At 41.7% G+C, this 17,491-nt stretch overlaps 1 protein-coding gene across 1 annotated transcript; it reads right to left on the bottom strand.

The window, feature by feature from the left end:
* Positions 1 to 4,646: 4,646 nt before the first annotated feature.
* LOC141641334 (uncharacterized) lies at positions 4,647 to 8,742 on the bottom strand. The gene is made up of 3 exons (XM_074450001.1): positions 7,032 to 8,742; positions 6,539 to 6,938; positions 4,647 to 5,589 (listed from the first exon to the last, which is right to left on the bottom strand). Exons 1-3 carry the CDS (start codon positions 8,740 to 8,742, stop codon positions 4,647 to 4,649), a joined length of 3,054 nt encoding a protein of 1,017 aa, XP_074306102.1.
* Between the last annotated feature and the right edge of the window lie 8,749 nt (positions 8,743 to 17,491).

Raw genomic sequence — 17,491 nt, forward strand, 5'->3', positions numbered from 1 at the left:
GCACATTAATAAATTTTCCGTGCCTACAAATTGCCCCCTCGGGACCTTGTCACGTGCACCTCCCGGTGTCTTGACGCGGCGGGGTCTCGATTTTGCTTTGACTTGGAAGTCGGTAATGAGCGCCCTTACTTGTCGCAAGAATGATCCATTTTTTTTTGTGTCACCCTGTCGTTATCCAACTTGTCGGGTGAAATTGACTTGGAAGTCGAAGCTTACCCAAACTTGTCGTAAGGGTAGTAGCTTCTGGATTTTTTTTTTTGACGTCACCCTGTCATTTTTTTAGACTTGGCGGATAACACATTTTTTTTTATATCTGACTTGAAAGTCTTCAGGTACTCGAACTTGGGCTTACATTATCATGACACAACTTAACGTAGATAACATTGACGAGTAATTTTATTTGCTAAGTTGCAATATATATAGTAATCACATGCATATTCGAGATCTTCAAAGACAATAATATAGGAAATAGAATCCTACTAATATTACTCTTTTCAATTCAATTTTCTTGTTATTGCACGTCCTTTTTTTTTTATGGTAATATGGCTGGCAACCAACTCTATATATACATGGTAACCTTAATTAGGTATTTAGGAATCTCAATCACGATGATTGTTTCCTGCACACAAGTTGTAGAGCCATATTCGAGATCGGTAAGACATTATCACCCTTTTTGCTTTCGTGCCTTAACATTCTTATACAACACTATCAACTCCATGTTTTTTTTCTTTCTTTGTTTCTACTGAATCGTTTTCCTTCGTTGGCTGCAAACTGTGATTTGATTTTTTTTTTCACTTATTTGCTTTATGGTAGCTATCTTGCCATCTTCACTTTCTGATGTTGTTCTTCTTCTTGTCACGCAATCAAGTATTTTTCCTCGAGCTTTGAGGTCAGCTTGGAATCGAAATTCAAGGTATGAAAATTTCTTCAGTTCTCGATATCATGCCATGATTAGTTTCCTTTCTTGCTTGTAGAGCAATCGATCTTGGCTGGTTAATTTCTAGCCTTTATCGTCTCTTAACTGGTTTTAATCGGCGCTTGTACAGGTTGATTTATACCGATGAAGGAGCAGGTTTCGATGACGGTGGGCCAGTAGATGACATCGTCGAGAAGGATAATCTGCTTCCAAACAAGCCACTCTTGGAGTCTTAGGTAGCCGTGCAGTCTCATACTTGACGTAGACTGTGGTGGCCGTCCTTCGTCCCCATATCGTTGAAGTGCAAACTTGCTTTTGTCATTTTTTTTTGAAACATAATAAATGTCAAATTTGATAATCGTCTGCTTGCAGACTTTGCTTCACTACAATTTATACATGAGCAGCACCCTTGGAGTCGTCATCCTTTTCAGTAAAATTCTTTTGGAGAGATGTAGGACATCGAGCGATAATAATGACGGAGCACAGGCCCATTCGCTGCATCGAAACCGCATCATTCCTTCTTTCATTGAATGTCGTCTGACTGTAATGAATGATGTGCTGCTTAACTGGTTTCATCGAGAAGAGCGGAACAAGCTTTCGATAATAAGGGCACGACGATAGCAACCACGAAAATATTAACGATAATGATGAACCAATGAAAGCCTCATTCTTTTTTTTTTGTACGAGAATTCAGGGCTTTGTTTGTTTTTTTTTTTTTTTTTTTTTTTTTTTTGATGGGATTCATGGGAATAAAACAGTTGTCACTAATTCCCACTTGTTTCATTTGTATGCAGGTGGAATAACAACACTATCTTTGTTGGCTTGATTTCCTACAACCGGATGTTTTAATGAACCTTGGGATTGATACAAATCACGAGAATACGTTAGTTTAATGGTATCTAAACTCCTCGGCCCTTTATCACTACGGACTACGGGGTAATGAAATTTTTTAAAAAAAAATTTTCTAGCACAATTCGTAGTACATCCTTGATATCCCGTCTTTCCAAATTGTATGCTTGTTTGTTGTATTTTATTTATGCACAGGTATCATGTTCTGTCTTACTAGCCAAGCGACTTCTTTTGTCAATATTCTCATGGAAGCCAATTTCACTTGTTCACCGTTGAAGACTTATTAGTTATCAGGGTGAACCCATTTTTTGGGTCATCGCGACGGAGTGAAGACTTATTACTTGTCAGGGTGAACCCGTTTTGGGTCATCGCGACAGGTTGTGTCAGGGTGAACCCATTTGGGTCATCGCGACACAGTTTTGAAGACTTATTGCCTGTTAGGGTGAACCCATTTTTGGGTCATCGCGACAGGTTGTGTCAGGGTGAACCCATTCGGGTCATCGCGACACACTTTTGAAGACTTATTGCCTGTTAGGGTGAACCCATTTTGGGTCATCGCGACAGGTTGTGTCAGGGTGAACCCATTCGAGTCATCGCGACACAGTTTTGAAGAACCATGCAATGGACCTCCTTATGAAAACTATTATTTCATTACCCTCTCCCTAGGAGACCTGCCGGATGAATACAATTCTTGATTTGATGTCCGCCCTACTTGTAAAAGACTTCCTCATATTCTCTATACTTACTTGTATTCTTGTATTTTTCCTTTTTTTTTTTTTTTTTTTTTTTTTGCAGGGATGCAACTCGCAATGGACCTGACTCGTCGACTCCAAGAGAGAGTACGAGTCACTCCTGGATGGGTCATCTTGGGTTCCCTTTGGAGTTACCATGTAATGAACTCGCTCGTCGATTGTAAGGAAGTTCCAAGCCTTTATGTGCCAGATTGCTACATCATTTCATCACCTGTATGCGATGTGACCCTCCTTTTTTTAAAGATCTATCCAAGGCTAACCGTGAAGCAAATAGTGTAAAGACCCAGCTCAAGCGGAACTCATCATCGATTAACATGGCCTTGCTTTTACAACCTTGCTTGATGCTTGACTGTAATTTTAGCCGTACACAGTTTAAACTCTTGCGGGCCAGGAGTAATTATTTTGCTGTAATTTTTTTTTTTTTTTTTGGTGTGGCTGCACTTGAACAAAATGTTTGCTCAAACTGCCTACGAACTCGCAAAGCTACCAAGATGACAACTTGCAAGATCAAGCCAACGTAGTTCAAGAGAGGGATTTTTTTTTTGTTTGGAGGTGTGGCTGCACTTGAGCTACATGTTCACCCAAGTTGCCTACGTACTTGTGAAGCACAAAGTGTATTTCACAAGATCAAGCCGACGTAGTTCATAGAGGAAGAAAGGAGTATATTTTTTATTTATTTTTTATTTTTTTGGAGTCTTTTTTTTTTTGTTTTTTTTTTTTTTTTTTGGAGATTTTTTTTTGTATGCAGTTTAACCTCTTGCTTAGGAGCTGTGACTTGCAGTTTACGCTCTTGCTTAGGAGCCTTCACTGTTGGGATTTAAGAATAGTAACGCTTCAAAAACTTCCCATTGATTGGGCCTACCCGAACGCCATCTTCATCCACGATTTTGTAAGCACCATTTGTGTAGACCTCCTGTACCACGTATGGACCATCCCACTTAGAGGTGAACTTGCCAACTGGCTTGTGAGAGGTGATGATTGGTCTTCGTACTGCAAGGACGAGGTCTCCTACTTGGAAAGAACGAGGGCGCACCTTTTTGTTGAATGCGCGTGACAACCTTGCTTGATAGCACTGGAGCTTTTGTTGAGCTTCTAATCTCTTTTAATCGAGAGCTTCCAACTCTGCTAATCGCAATTTGTCATTCTCATCATCTGTGAGTCCCTCCTGAATAGCAATGCGTAAGGAAGGGATCTGCAACTCCAAAGGCAACACGGCCTCCACTCCATACACCAACGCGTACGGGGTTGCCTGAGTAGGTGTTTTGTATGTGGTACGATATGCCCACAACGCCTCACCAATTCTTTCATGCCAATCTCGCTTTGACTTTGCTACTACTTTTCTCAACAAATTGCAAAGAGTTTTATTAAAGGCTTCAGCCAAACCATTTGCAGAGGCATTGTACATGGATGACTTGTATTGTTTGAACTTGAATTTTTCTCCCAGACTTGTCATCAGATGGTTGAAAAATTGTTTCCCATTGTCAGTTGTGATACGTTGAGGTACACCATATCTGTAGATGATTTGGGTTCTAATGAAGTCCACAACATTTTCTTTCTTCACTTCCCGTAGTGTGATGGCTTCTGCCCATTTTGAGAAGTAGTCAGTGGCAGCGAGGATATACTCGTGTCCATTTGAGGCCTTTGGAGTAAGAGGTCCCACAACATCAAGTCCCCAAGCTTCAAAGGGCCATGAAGAAACAGTAGGATGCAACGGCTCCGGCGGTTGGTGTATGAAGTTTGCGTGCGAACGACGGGGTTCACATTTTTTCGCAAAGTCCATACAATCTTGCACCATGGTTGGCCAGTAATACCCCATTCTCTTTACACGATCATGAAGTTTAGGCCCAGATTGATGAGCACCACAAATGCCAGAATGAGCTTCATGCATTGCTTCGGTAGCTTCGTCCTTGCTTAGACACCTCAACCATTGGCCTGAGAAAGAACGTCTGTAGAGTGTCCCTTTATAGTGAATGAACTTTGGAGCACGTCGACGTATTTCTACCTTGTGTTTGGGATCATCGGGTAGTTTTTGGTGGTCCAAAAATCAATGATAGGTTGACGCTTGATCATTTTCATCAACAAGCGTGTAGACGCAAATCATGTTGGTTGTGTCTACATTTTCTTCTCCTTCAAGCGATGATATTACCCAACGATTGCAGATCGACTTTCATAGACTCTTCTGCCCCCAGTGCCAAAGTGGCTGCAAGATTAGCAAGCGCGTCAGCCAACTTATTGGCACTCCTTGGCACATGACCAACATGGATGTCGTCAAGTTGATTCAGCAGTTGTAATGCCTGTTGATGGTAGGGAATCAAGTCTTCCTTTTTCACTTCATATTCACCAAGGACTTGGTTGACCACAAGCTTTGAGTCTCCATATATGTCCATATCCCTGACACCTATTTCGATGGCCATTTGAAGACCGAGTATGAGAGCTTGGTATTCTGCCATATTATTTGTACACAACTGAGTGAGTGTAAAGGCATATGGCATAAGATGATTTTGTGGAGTTACGAATACAACTCCAGCTCCACTCCATCTTGCCTTGCAAAGACCGTCAAAGTACATTTGCCATGGAGGTAGAACGTCCACATAGAAAATTTCTTCTCCTGGGAGGTCATCTGAAATTTCCCACTCTGCTGGCACTGGATGATCAGCAAAGAAGTCGGCGATAGCTTGACCTTTCACAGCCTTTTGAGGCACGAACACCAAGTCATACTGCTTAAGCAACATTGCCCATTTCGCAAGTCTTCCAGACAAGACTGGTCTTGAGAGTATGTACTTGATTGGATCAGCTTTTGAGACCACGTGTATGGTATGCGCCTGCATGTAGTGTCTCAACTTCTGGATGGCGAACACCAAAGCAAGACATATCTTCTCTATGGGCAAATAATTCAACTCGGCTCCAACCAAGGTACGACTCAAGTAATAGAGTGCTCTCTCTTTACGGTCTTCAATTTCTTGAGCACACATTGCCCCCAGTGAGCGTTCTTGTGCTGCGATGTAGAGGACAAGTGTCTTTCCTGGAATTGGTGCCCCCAACACTGGTGCACTGGCCAAGTACTTCTTGATGCTATCAAAAGCATTTTTGCATTTTTCATCCCATTGGAATGGAGCATCCTTTTTCATGAGATGGCTGAATGGTTGGCAACGTCCTGCTAGGTTAGATATGAACCTTCGAATGTATGCCAAACGTCCTTGCAATCCGCGCAACTCTTTTAACGTCTTTGGTTCCGGCATTTCGTTGATGGCTTTAATTTTTTGTTTGGTCAATTTCAATGCCTCTATGCCTAACCACAAACCCCAAGAACTTCCCAGATGTGACACCGAACGCACACTTGAGTGGATTCATCTTGAGTTGACACTTTCTAAGTCTTTCAAAGACGGTTCGAAGGTCCTTGATATGGTCTTCTCTTTTCTTTGATTTGACCACCACGTCATCAACATAACACTCTATTGTTTTATGCAGCATGTCATCGAAAATCTTTTGCATTGCGCGTTGATACGTAGCGCCGGCATTCTTTAATCCAAACGGCATGACCGTATAGCAGAAGATCCCTTTTGGGGTTCGAAAACCTGTTGCTTCTTGATCTTCAGGTGCCATATGTATTTGATTGTAACCAGCAGTACAATCCATGAATGAGAGGGCTTCATGACCAGTGGTTGCGTCAATCATCAACTCTGTGACTGGCAAAGGGAAGTCATCCTTCGGGCATGCATCATTAAGGTCTCTGAAGTCGACACATATGCGCAATTGTCCATTCTTCTTTCTGACCGGGACAATGTTTGCTATCCAGGTAGAATATTTGACTTCTCGAATGAAACCTGCTTCAATGAGTTTGTTGACTTCCTTTTCAATTTCAGGTACAAGCTCCGGCCTGAAACGACGTTGAGGTTGCTTTTTGGGATTGGTGCCTTTCTTGATTGCTAGACGATAAACTGCAATTTTTGGGCTGAGTCCAGGCATCTCTTTATAGCTCCAAGCGAAGACATCCTTGTACTCGACCAACAACTTGTAGTACTCCTTTTCTTCTTCCTTAGTCAGCAGAGCACTAACATAAATGGGGCGAGGATCCTCAGTAGTTCCCAAGTTGAGTTCCTTGAGTTCATCCACAGTCGATTGGCCCCCGTCTTCATGTGTTTCAGGGGCCTCATCGGCCTCAACTTCTTCATTCTCGTCAGGTATCTCTTCTACTGTGATGTGATATGACGACGTTGTAATTTCTAAGTCACTTGACTTCTTTGTATCACAGGGACGTGAAGATGAGGGCACAAGCTCTTCGGCATTCTTTTGATGACCAGTAAGAACTAGTACGCGCCTCCTTGCTTTGAGTGGGTCATGTTGGATGATGTCCACTACTTGCATACGCTTCATGCGAGATGGTATTGCGCTTCTCAAGTCATCGCTTACTCTTACTTCTTCTTCATTTTGTGTTGCAGAAGTTGAGAGAGGACGACCCTTGCCACTATTCTTCTTGGGAGCCCCTAGTCGACTGAAGACTGTTTTTGATGGACCGTCCAAGCGTTCATGTATTGCGCCCTTCTTGTTTATGCGCAAAGAAGGTGTTGACACTTTGACTTTACTTTCTCCTTGATTGCCAAGCCTAGCAAATACAGAAATGTGTTTGGTTGAAGCACTTGGTCTCCCTAACCTTGTGAATATAGAAGGGCGACACTTCTTTGCAGGTGGACTTATTCGATCGAAGACTGAAGATGATTGCATCTTTTCCTCTCCTTCATTTTCTTCGACCTCTTCTACTGTGATGTGCTGAGAAGACGCAGTAGCCCCTTTTCTACGAGAACCAATCTTCACAGGCGCAGGAGACTCATATCCGAGTCCGGCCCTAGTCACCACGAAGTTCCCATCTTGCTTGAACACTTCATGTTGCGCTTTGTTCAAACCGTACGGCTCAACTTCTACAACTTTACCGAGAGGAGTCGGATTTGTAAAGTCATATCCAGCCTTTGCTAGTAGCTTGTAAGCATTGGAATCAAATATCCCCTTGTTTCCCTTACTTGATGATTGACTGGATGAACAGACAAAACCATTCGGAGGGGGTCTCACAATCTTCGTTTGAGATGAACTTGGTAGAGGTGTAACGACTTTGGCCACCCATTCCTGCTTGAACACCAGACTTGACTTTTTATCCTTAGGCTCTATCTTTGGTGTTAGACACTCTGCAAAAGGACTCTCTCCATCTTTGCGGCGAGACTTTGGGATGTAGCGTAGTACTGGTGGTGTAGTTTTCTGCGGCGTCTCTTGCTTCTTGGGTGATGCCACAGGAGTAGCTATTTTGTTGACCTTGTCTACATCTTTCTTAACATCATTTTCTTTAGCAGGACTTGCAGCTTCATCTTCTTTGATGATGTTCTTTTCCCGCTTCCCTCCTTTTCCTATTGAAGAGATGGTGGTTGGCATGAACTCACTGGAAGTACCATTCTCTTCAAAGAATTTTGCATCAGCGAAGAAAGAGTCGACCTTAGAGAAGGGTTTGGCGTCTCCGTCTATCTTCCTTTCACCACCACGATAATATTTCAAGCATTGATGGAGGGTTGAGGCGACAACTCCGTTTTCGTGCTTCCAAGGTCGCCCTAGCAATAGTTTGAACGATGTCTTGCCATCCATGACATGGAATAATGTGTCGGAAGAAAGATCGCCCATGGTAAGGTTCACGCGGATCATGCCAACTGCGCGCTCCCCATTCAAGTTGAAACCATGAATCATTGTTCGGCTACTGGAGAGTTCGTCCATCGTGATCCCTAATTCGTTCATGGTTGCTTTTGGCATGAGATTGACTCCTGATCCTCCATCTATTAGGATGCGCTTGACCTTTTGCCCCCGGATGTACCCGGACACATAAAGTGGCCTGTTGTGAGGTTTGGATCCAAGAAGTAAATCCTCATCTGAAAAACTCAAGGCTGCGTTGCAGGAGACACATCCAGTTGATTGCTCAAGAGGCTCAATTTTTTCTTTCATCTTGCCGGCATACAACTCAGGCTTCTCAAGTCCTTGAATTATCAGCTGACGCTTCTCTTTAGGTAGATGAAAGATTTGCTTCCATCCCATGTTTGTAGGAAGGGCATGAAGAGCAGCCACTATTCCCTTCTCTTTTTCAGAATGAGATTGTTGTGGTGATACCGCATCATCTAGGCCCCTTTCCTCATTCTTCTTTTCATCGTCGCCACCTTCAGTAGCTGAGATGGTGCACGCAGTAACCTTGTTCATGAAATCTCGCGGGAAGAATTCTTCTAAGGTGACGGGACTTGGTGGTTCTTGCTCCAGCAAATCAATTGGCAAGACATGTGGTTTGATCACTGTTTTGGGCTTTTTCTTTCCCTTCGTCTTGCGAGGTTTAGTCTTCTTTGATTGTTTTCTTCAACGGTGAGTAGGTTGCGCTGTCTGCCTTGTTTGTTTCTTTGACTTCTTGCGCGTAACCAAAGTCCAACCCTCATCGTCATCTTCATGCTTCTTTTCCTCGTTCTTATCCTGAGGAGGTAGTATTTCTTCCAATGACGTTGGAGGTAGTGACGACAATGACCCTTGGATCTGTAATGCCACAGGCTCAAAACTCCCGAACTGCAACATATACACACATTGTCCTTGTTGTATAATTGGCTCGTCAGGTTGCTCCAAGACTACAGTAGTTTGATTTGTAGTTACTGTGTCATCCAAGTCAAGAATGATCTTCCCCTCCTTGGAGAGCTGCATGATCTTCTCCTTGAGTGTTATACACTTTTCAATAGGGTGACTCACCAGCCTGTGATAACGACAGTAATTGGGATTGTTTGTCTTGTTTGCTTGCTCAGGGCGCTTCGACTCGGGCAATTGTATAACCTTCTTCTCTAAGAGGTCATCGAGCATTCCAGACAAGTCAGAATCTGGGAATGGGTATTTCTTAGCCTGCAACTCTTTCAATGTAGGCTTGTCTCGTTGGTAGTTGTAAGAGAATGACTCTTTCTTCTTTTCATACTTAGGCTTTGACGAGATTTTGACAGGTGTCTTCTTTGGTTTCGACGACCATTGTTTCCTTTGTCAACGATTTGGAGTTCTTATCAATTTTCTTGAACTCCTTCTTTTCACTTGGCACCTTAGAAGAACTTGGTCGAGCACTACCATGTTCTTTGATTGTGATCTCCATGTCATGGGCGCGGGTAGCCAGGTCTTGGAAGCTCTTTGGCATGATCCCTTTCGGGATGTAAAGAATGTCCCATTTCATCCCGTTGACGCACATTTCAATCTGCGACGCTTCACTTAAGCGATCCTTGCATTCCAGGACTCGGCGCACGCCACCTGTTGATGTAATCGACGACAGGCTCGTCTTGCCATTGAGATGTCTTTGTCAATTCGCTCATGCGGACGACACGTCTGGTGCTGTAGAATCTGTTGAGGAATTCATCTTCCATGTGACCCCAGCTGTCAATTGACTCAGAGTCCAGATCTGTGTACCAGTCGAACGCGATCCCTTTGAGCGAACGAACGAACTGCTTCACCAAACGATCACCTTCTGTTCCAGCATTGTTGCATGTCTCGACGAAGTGGGCGATGTGTTGCTTTGGGTTCCCCTTCCCGTCGAACTGTTGAAATTTTGGAGGCTGATAGCCAGATGGCATGCGCAGACTGTCAATCCTCTTAGTGTAAGGCTTGATGTAGCGTCCACTACTTGTCGAGCTATCATCCAACTGACACTTGATCGTCTTGGCTATTAACTCCTGACTTCTCTTCATGAAGTTGCTGATCTCATTCTTTGGCTTTTCCCTATCCTCGCCAACTTCTTTATCGCTATCATCATCCCTATCGGTGTCACCATGCTCGCTCTCGGCCTTCCTGTCACGGAGTGCCACCACCTCTTTTTGGAGCTCATCAATTTTCTTGTTCTTTTCTTCATTCTCCTTCATCATCTTCTCAAGGAGTTCATTCATTTTCTGCATTCGATCCTCAAGAGTATCACCACTTATCACCATGACTGAAGCGACGATAGGAGTTGATGTTTCTTTCTTCTTTGGCGACGCCTTGGATTTGCAGGGGGAAGCCTTTTTGTCAGCCTTAACACTTCTACCCTCCTCGCGTGAAGGAGATGAGGCAGCCAAGAGTCTTTGTAGCGGCGGCAGACTATAGAGGCGACAGAGAACTTGCGCGGCTTAGTTGGGACGTGTGCGGTAGCGTGGACGCGGCAGCAGCATTGACATCACCTTCTTCGCCATTCCTCTTGTGGAGATGCCAACCGATCGCTGCGCGGGGGAGGTAGCGACAATGGGGGTACCTGCAGGGATATCTGCGTAGGTCTTCTTGGATGGACTGGAGGAGATGCTTTGCTTGGTAGACATCATCTTGTTTTGGTAGACTTGAATAAAACAAAGAAGAGAGAGATGAGAGGTAGAGATTTTCACGTCGGGTTCACCAAAATTTGTAATGACAAATTTTGTATTGCGATAACTGAAATACAAAACAAGGAAACAATTATATTTTATTAATAAATATCAAAAGTACGTGTACAATCTCTAATGTATCCTCTGATTCTAATATGCCGTAAGGGGTACGTGTACGGGGTACACGTGAGGGGTACGCGTGTAGACAAATTTAATTGCTCTACGCGCGATGTAAATTTGATTTCTTGAGAGGGTCGCGATGACTTGAATCTCTCTTGAAGGTTTGAACTTGTGATTGAATCTTCAACGCAGGCGGCACGATTTGATGTGCTTGTTGACTGCTTGCAATGATTTTGACAGAGAGAATTTGTGGGAATTTGTACCTTGTTCTCTCTAGCTCCTTTGCAATTATGAATTTCCAACCCTTTGAATGAATGAGAAGAGCTCTATTTATAGAGTTTCAAATCCCCTTGTTGGACTTTGATGGTCACAGGCCCATTTGTGGGTTTATAAGCAACCTTGGCCCAAATTTGATTCTTTCTGGGTTTATTGATCCGAACAACTCCTTTTGTAATCCGAATCGGCCCATATTTCATTTAATCGGGACAAAATAATTAAATTAAATTAAAATTTGGTATTAACTCAAAATAATTAATTTATTTTATTTATTCGGCACATTAATAAATTTTCCGTGCCTACAAACACCCTAACAGGAGTTTGACTAGGAGGTGGGTACTGAGGATAAACTTGATTATAAATCAAGCTTACTACATTGGCATCAAGACGGTGATCAAAATGAGGCACTTCTTCATCTTCCCATGATTTCGGTACATTAATAAACCTGTACGATATGAACCTTCTCATTAGATGAGCGTCCTCAGCGGTGGCAACCCATAAGAAAGGCCCAGCGTGTACATAACGATCCTTAGGGTCGTCGGCATAAAAGTCACTTTTGACCCTTTGATGGTCACGTGATGCATACCTTGCAGTGAGTTGTTTTGCTTGGCGAAAATCGTCAAGACCATCCCCTCGAAACTCGATCAGAGCATATCCAAGAAACCCACGACCATAAATCCAAGCCGGGTGGATTGCCTTAACATTTGAAAATACATTCTCAATGAGGATGTCCCTCAATGGGTTACGAGACTTAGAAGCTGCCTTCCCAGCAGCATCGCGTATGATTGGGAGATTGTGAATTATGCACGTAATCGGGTTGATATAGCGGGTTACCGATTGCTGAGGAGGTGTGACTGCGGATGATCAAGACGACGACATTTTAATTATGATATGTATGTATATGTATATTATTTAAAAAGTGAAGTAGAAAGGTTAGTAATAATAAAGTGATTCTTATTGTTACTGGAAATGTTATGCTATATATAGTATAGTAAAGCTATAATTAATTAGATTAATTTCATCCATACGTTACATTCAAACTTCTATTAATTGTGCGTGCATGCATGAAGTGAATAATGGTCAAACAACCAATAATAATAGGGCATGCATTGGTAAAGCCACAAACTTTTCAGTTTTTACAGTGGATGTGTATTTACAACGGTTATAAGAAAAACTATTATTTATTGGTGTAATATGACAACGGATTTACAATCACCGTTGCTGATATATGAAATATGATAACGGCTTAACAAAGAACCGTTATCATTTTTGTGTTATACATATGGTCAAACAAACAATACTACAACTTTGAATCAGAAAAAGTAAAAATTACAGGGCATGCATTAGTCAAATCACAAACACTTGAAAATCACAAATAATTAAACATTTTTTTTAAAATAGGTTATGTCCAACCGTTGTTGATATATGTAATATGATAACGGCTTAACAAAGAACCGTTATCATTTTGTGTTATACATATGGTCAAACACGCAATACTGCAACTTTGAATCAGAAAAAGTAAAAATTACAAGGCATACATTAGTCAAATCAATACCGTTGTGTTTTTAGTCATTGGACAACGGTCTTTTGATAACCGTTTTGTTTTTACTAATTGGACAACGGTTTTTTGATAACCGTCGTGTTCTTACTCATTGGACAATGGTTTTTTAGATAGTCGTTGTAACCTTATATGTTTAACACGGTAGAGTTGACCGATTCTTATTTAACTTGTACTGTTTCCACTTTCCAATTCTTAACTTGTTAAGTTTCCAATTCTTATCTTATTATTATACCGGTTCCCAATTCTTACTATCTTATTATACCGTCTCCAATACAACCCAAACTCATTATAAGTAGAATTATAATTTTCACAATCTTAACTTGTACCGTTTTCACTTTCCAATTCTTAACTTGTTAAGTCCTCCATTAATTTTCCACATCGATTATGTCGTCAAGTTCATAAACTTATAGTGGTTCATATTATTCATCCACTGATGATGATGATGAAGGATCATATGAACCTCTTGCAGGACCCCCCAAGTAGATTTATGTACGCTAAACCCTTTACGTGCATCATTCACAATCTCCTGTATACAGCGGATGGACATGGAAAGGATATACTCTCGTATAGCCTTGACTGGTTAATAGGTTTGATTCGGTTAGCCGGATTGAATTTGGTTCAAACTATCTACCCGGACAATGATGCGCATGATGGCTTCGGGCGGTGCACCCTCATCGAGTTTGGCGGGGGTGAGGAGCGGCAATGCTTTCACCAGGCTCGCAAACTTGAGCGGGCATTCTATAACAATGACTCTTCGAGACTCTGGTTTGATCACGATGATCAGCGGGTAGGCCCATATTTATGGGTTGCGAATGAATCTAACCGGCTCCTACTACTTCCGATTCTACACCGCCAAGGTCGCATTGTCGAGCATGGGACAGTGCCGTTGGAATGGGAAAACGACTGTGTGGATTGGGCTGAAGGTGAAAGAGACATATATGGTGATATTGTCTCTGAATTCCAGAGGATGGGGTAACAAAAAACATACTCCCCCCATTCAACTCCACACTACACATTTGCTTTTTCACGTTTGTTTTACGCGATAAATATCTTTAGCTTGATATTTTAATGTACTCCTAAAAACCTACGTCATTATAATAAAAGTTAGATATTTTTCTGGTGATATTGTCTCTGAATTCCAGAGGATGGGGTAACCAAAAACGTAACAAAAAACATAAATAATTAAACTTTAATTCAAACCACCACCATAATCCAAATACAACTTACAATGCCAGATGATAATTAATGACTTAATTATTAGAATCTGATGAATTATTAGGATACTCTTCATGAATTTCGGTATAGAACAAGTCGTAGATCGGCCCTTCATTATCACCGGGAAGCGCAGGTGGAATGGCCTCTTTCTCCCATGACATAGGCACGGTGGCAAGAAAGTGATGCTTCATGTAATGTTTCAGCAGATGATGATCAAGATGGGTAGCAACCCATAGATAAGGGCTTTGTTGTTTATCATCCGAATAGAAGTCCTCTTTCCCCGCATCTTCCCCCGCAAATCTAACCCCTAATTTTCTTACCCGGCGAAAACTATCATGGCAGTTGGCTTTGTCAAACACGATAAAAGCGAAGCCTACAAAATCTTGCTTGTTTGTAGACACAGGGTACACTTTTTTAACCGCGGTGAAACCGGAGTCATGAAGCATTTGCGTCAACCATCCAAAATTAGGGTTTAAACCCTTTCCATTCACACTATAATGAACCGGAATGTAACACCCCCATACACCAAGGTGCCTTACCAAGACCACCTAATGGATGGAAGTGCTACCATCTCGGTTACCCGAGGCATAGTAATCAATAGTGACCATCAAGAAACCTACTTTAAGTAAATTAATTTAAAGTGATTACAACAAAACCAAAACTATAAAGTCTGATGCAACTGTTCCAAACCAAAACCAACTAAAGTAGATAAAATGTCATTACACAACAGCGGAAGACTACTATCAGACTCGTGGTGACTTCTTCCCCAGGTAATCCCGCGCGCATCCAAAGTATACCTGCTAGACAACTGCTCACCACCCCCGAATGGATCATCACAGTTTTAAAAAACATTTAAACGGGGTCAGTTACTGCATAAACAATATAAGATAAACAACAACGGATACACAATCACAATCTCCAACACCGTCACATCACCAATCATCTGACTACACACTAAAGTGTGTAGCCCTGCCAGAATATCCATCGCAACAGATATTCCTCACCGCCAGTGGGGGACCGCAGCCGTTCCCACCTAAGCCCCGCTCATATCTATCGAGCGAATAACCTATGTTCCTTAATGTGCACATCCCCTTCTGTGGCGGGTTCCACAGAGGGCGAATCAAGGGCGTGAAACCACTCCCGCAAGTGACTCCCCTCAGCCAAGGGCGCATCTCGCAAACCACGGACAATCAACAACAACCAATCACAAAATCAATTAAAAACAATGTCAATACCAATTACGATATAATCATCATTTCAATCAACCAAACAACCATCTTATATTCATTTATACAATAACTGAGTAGGGAAACTATACCTGGAAAAGTAATCACCAAGATCGTCACAATCAGCTAATCACAATCGTTCTTTAATGAAATCACCTCCTATCAAACATACAATCATACAATCACCATCTAATAAACACAATACTCCCAAAACCCCCAATTTAACCAATTAGGGTTTCAACCAAAATCAATGAAACGATATAAAAATCATACTAGAAGCTTACCCACAAAGCGACGGTCTCAACGGCGTAAATAACTCAACGATCCGACGACTCTAGCCCTTAGGATTTGATAGCAATGCGAAAGAGGAGAGTAACGTAGCTTGTTGTTATTTATTATGAAACTTAGAATAGGGTAAATGAAAAGAAACTGACGAAATATGCTTTTATATCCTTCTCGCGTTACTATCAAAACCCGGCAAAATAACTCGTAACACTGACTTAATCGATCGAGTAAGTAACTTACTCGATCGAGTGACCCTTACTCGATCGAGTCCCCAACTTACTCGATCGAGTACCGTTCAGCAGAACACTGTTTCGTAAACCAAACATGCTTACTCGACAGAGTAAGCCCCACTCGATAGAGTACCCAAAGACATAGAAAACCGTAGTATTACAGTCTTCCCTCCTTAAAAAGAACTTTGTCCCCGAAGTTCAACCCATACTCAAAACAAACATGCCCACTCGACCATGACGCATACTCAAAAACAAACATACTCACTCGACCATGACGCAACAAAGACTCAAAACAAAACCTCAACCACAACTCATGCCGACTCAAAATAACCTACCTCCACAACATGGCTCATGATATCATATCCACCACATTATAGTTTGTCGACACTAACTCCATACACTTCCAAATACTATCCACCAACGCCGCTAGTTTCGTCTCACTAACATATTATCAACTCCTAAAAATCCATTAGCAAGACACTCATAACATCAAACAGAATGTTACATTCTACCACCCTTAAAAATAACTTCATCCTCGAAGTTTATTCACACTCATAAACATCATCATCCAACTGTCAACACTATCGAAGTATTCTCCCATTCCTAAACATCGCAGTACTACAAGCACGGCCATGACCTTTTAACAATATCAACCACAATACAAATCCATTCTTTATTCTCCATCAAGACTCAAACTTCCAAATCGACTACAACATGTACGTACCACCATTAAACTCTCTTTGTCGTATCCTACTCCTATTAAGATAAATGTTATGTCATCGTAACTCACTAATACTAAAATCCTTTGCTATACTTCCCAAAATCCTCATCACCACCACATGTCAACGATAACCGAATATAACCTCAACACCTACAACCATTCCTATAACTAGGTCTCTATTCCTCTAACAGTCCTTATTTCTCAATTTATTCGGCACACCCCCTAACCTATACCACAAAATCCTTAGCATAATTAATACTCCAATTCTTCCACATTACCGCCAAAACGGCAAACTTCTCTATACATGCACTTATCCCTATAATCATAACTCATGATCCACAACTGTTACACACACTCACTCTAGATCCTCAATTTCTTTTCTTTTATTACCACAAAATTCATCCATGACTTAAACATGATACCAATTCCCAACACCTTATATTCACTGTCCCAATAAAAGCTTAAAACCACCTGTAGTTTCCCATTCAGTACCCCACATGTTTCCACAATTATCTTGCCACAACTATGTCCACCAATGCCTCATCTAAAAACAAGATCAAAAGTACTCTAACAACCTCTCACAATTGTGTCCCTTTATAGAATATCACTATACCAGGACAACAACGACAACATACACAACTTTCTTCCATCTCATACTCTACCCTCACTTCTCAGCCGAAACTAGTAGGAAACATCAATAAACAAAACAACCGTCTATATGTCCAAACCGAAACTCGCAGGAAACAGCAGTAGACAAAACAACAATCTATGTATAACTGGTATGTAATTTTGAAAACTCGTATCGTAATCATCCCTCCTACTCCACCACAACCGATGACGGCATCGAAACACCGCCACCAACAGTCGCACCGCAAAACCAAAACTGATAAAGAAAAATATAAATGTTCCTCAAAACTGTCAAATCAACTAAATAAATGTAAAAGAATGTTTTGACACAACGGAAGACTTCTAAG

The sequence above is a fragment of the Silene latifolia genome, chromosome 2 (assembly GCF_048544455.1).
Source record: "Silene latifolia isolate original U9 population chromosome 2, ASM4854445v1, whole genome shotgun sequence".
NCBI lineage: Eukaryota > Viridiplantae > Streptophyta > Magnoliopsida > Caryophyllales > Caryophyllaceae > Silene > Silene latifolia.

Coding starts and splice junctions, on each gene's coding strand:
- LOC141641334 (XM_074450001.1), bottom strand. CDS start 8,742: ATGAACAAGGTTACTGCGTGCACCATCTCAGCTACTGAAGGTGGCGAC. Junction 6,939..7,031: donor AATACATGAACGCTTGGACG/GTCCATCAAAAA, acceptor CACAAAATGAAG/AAGAAGTAAGAGTAAGCGAT. Junction 5,590..6,538: donor ACTAAGGAAGAAGAAAAGGA/GTACTACAAGTT, acceptor TGCTTTTGATAG/CATCAAGAAGTACTTGGCCA.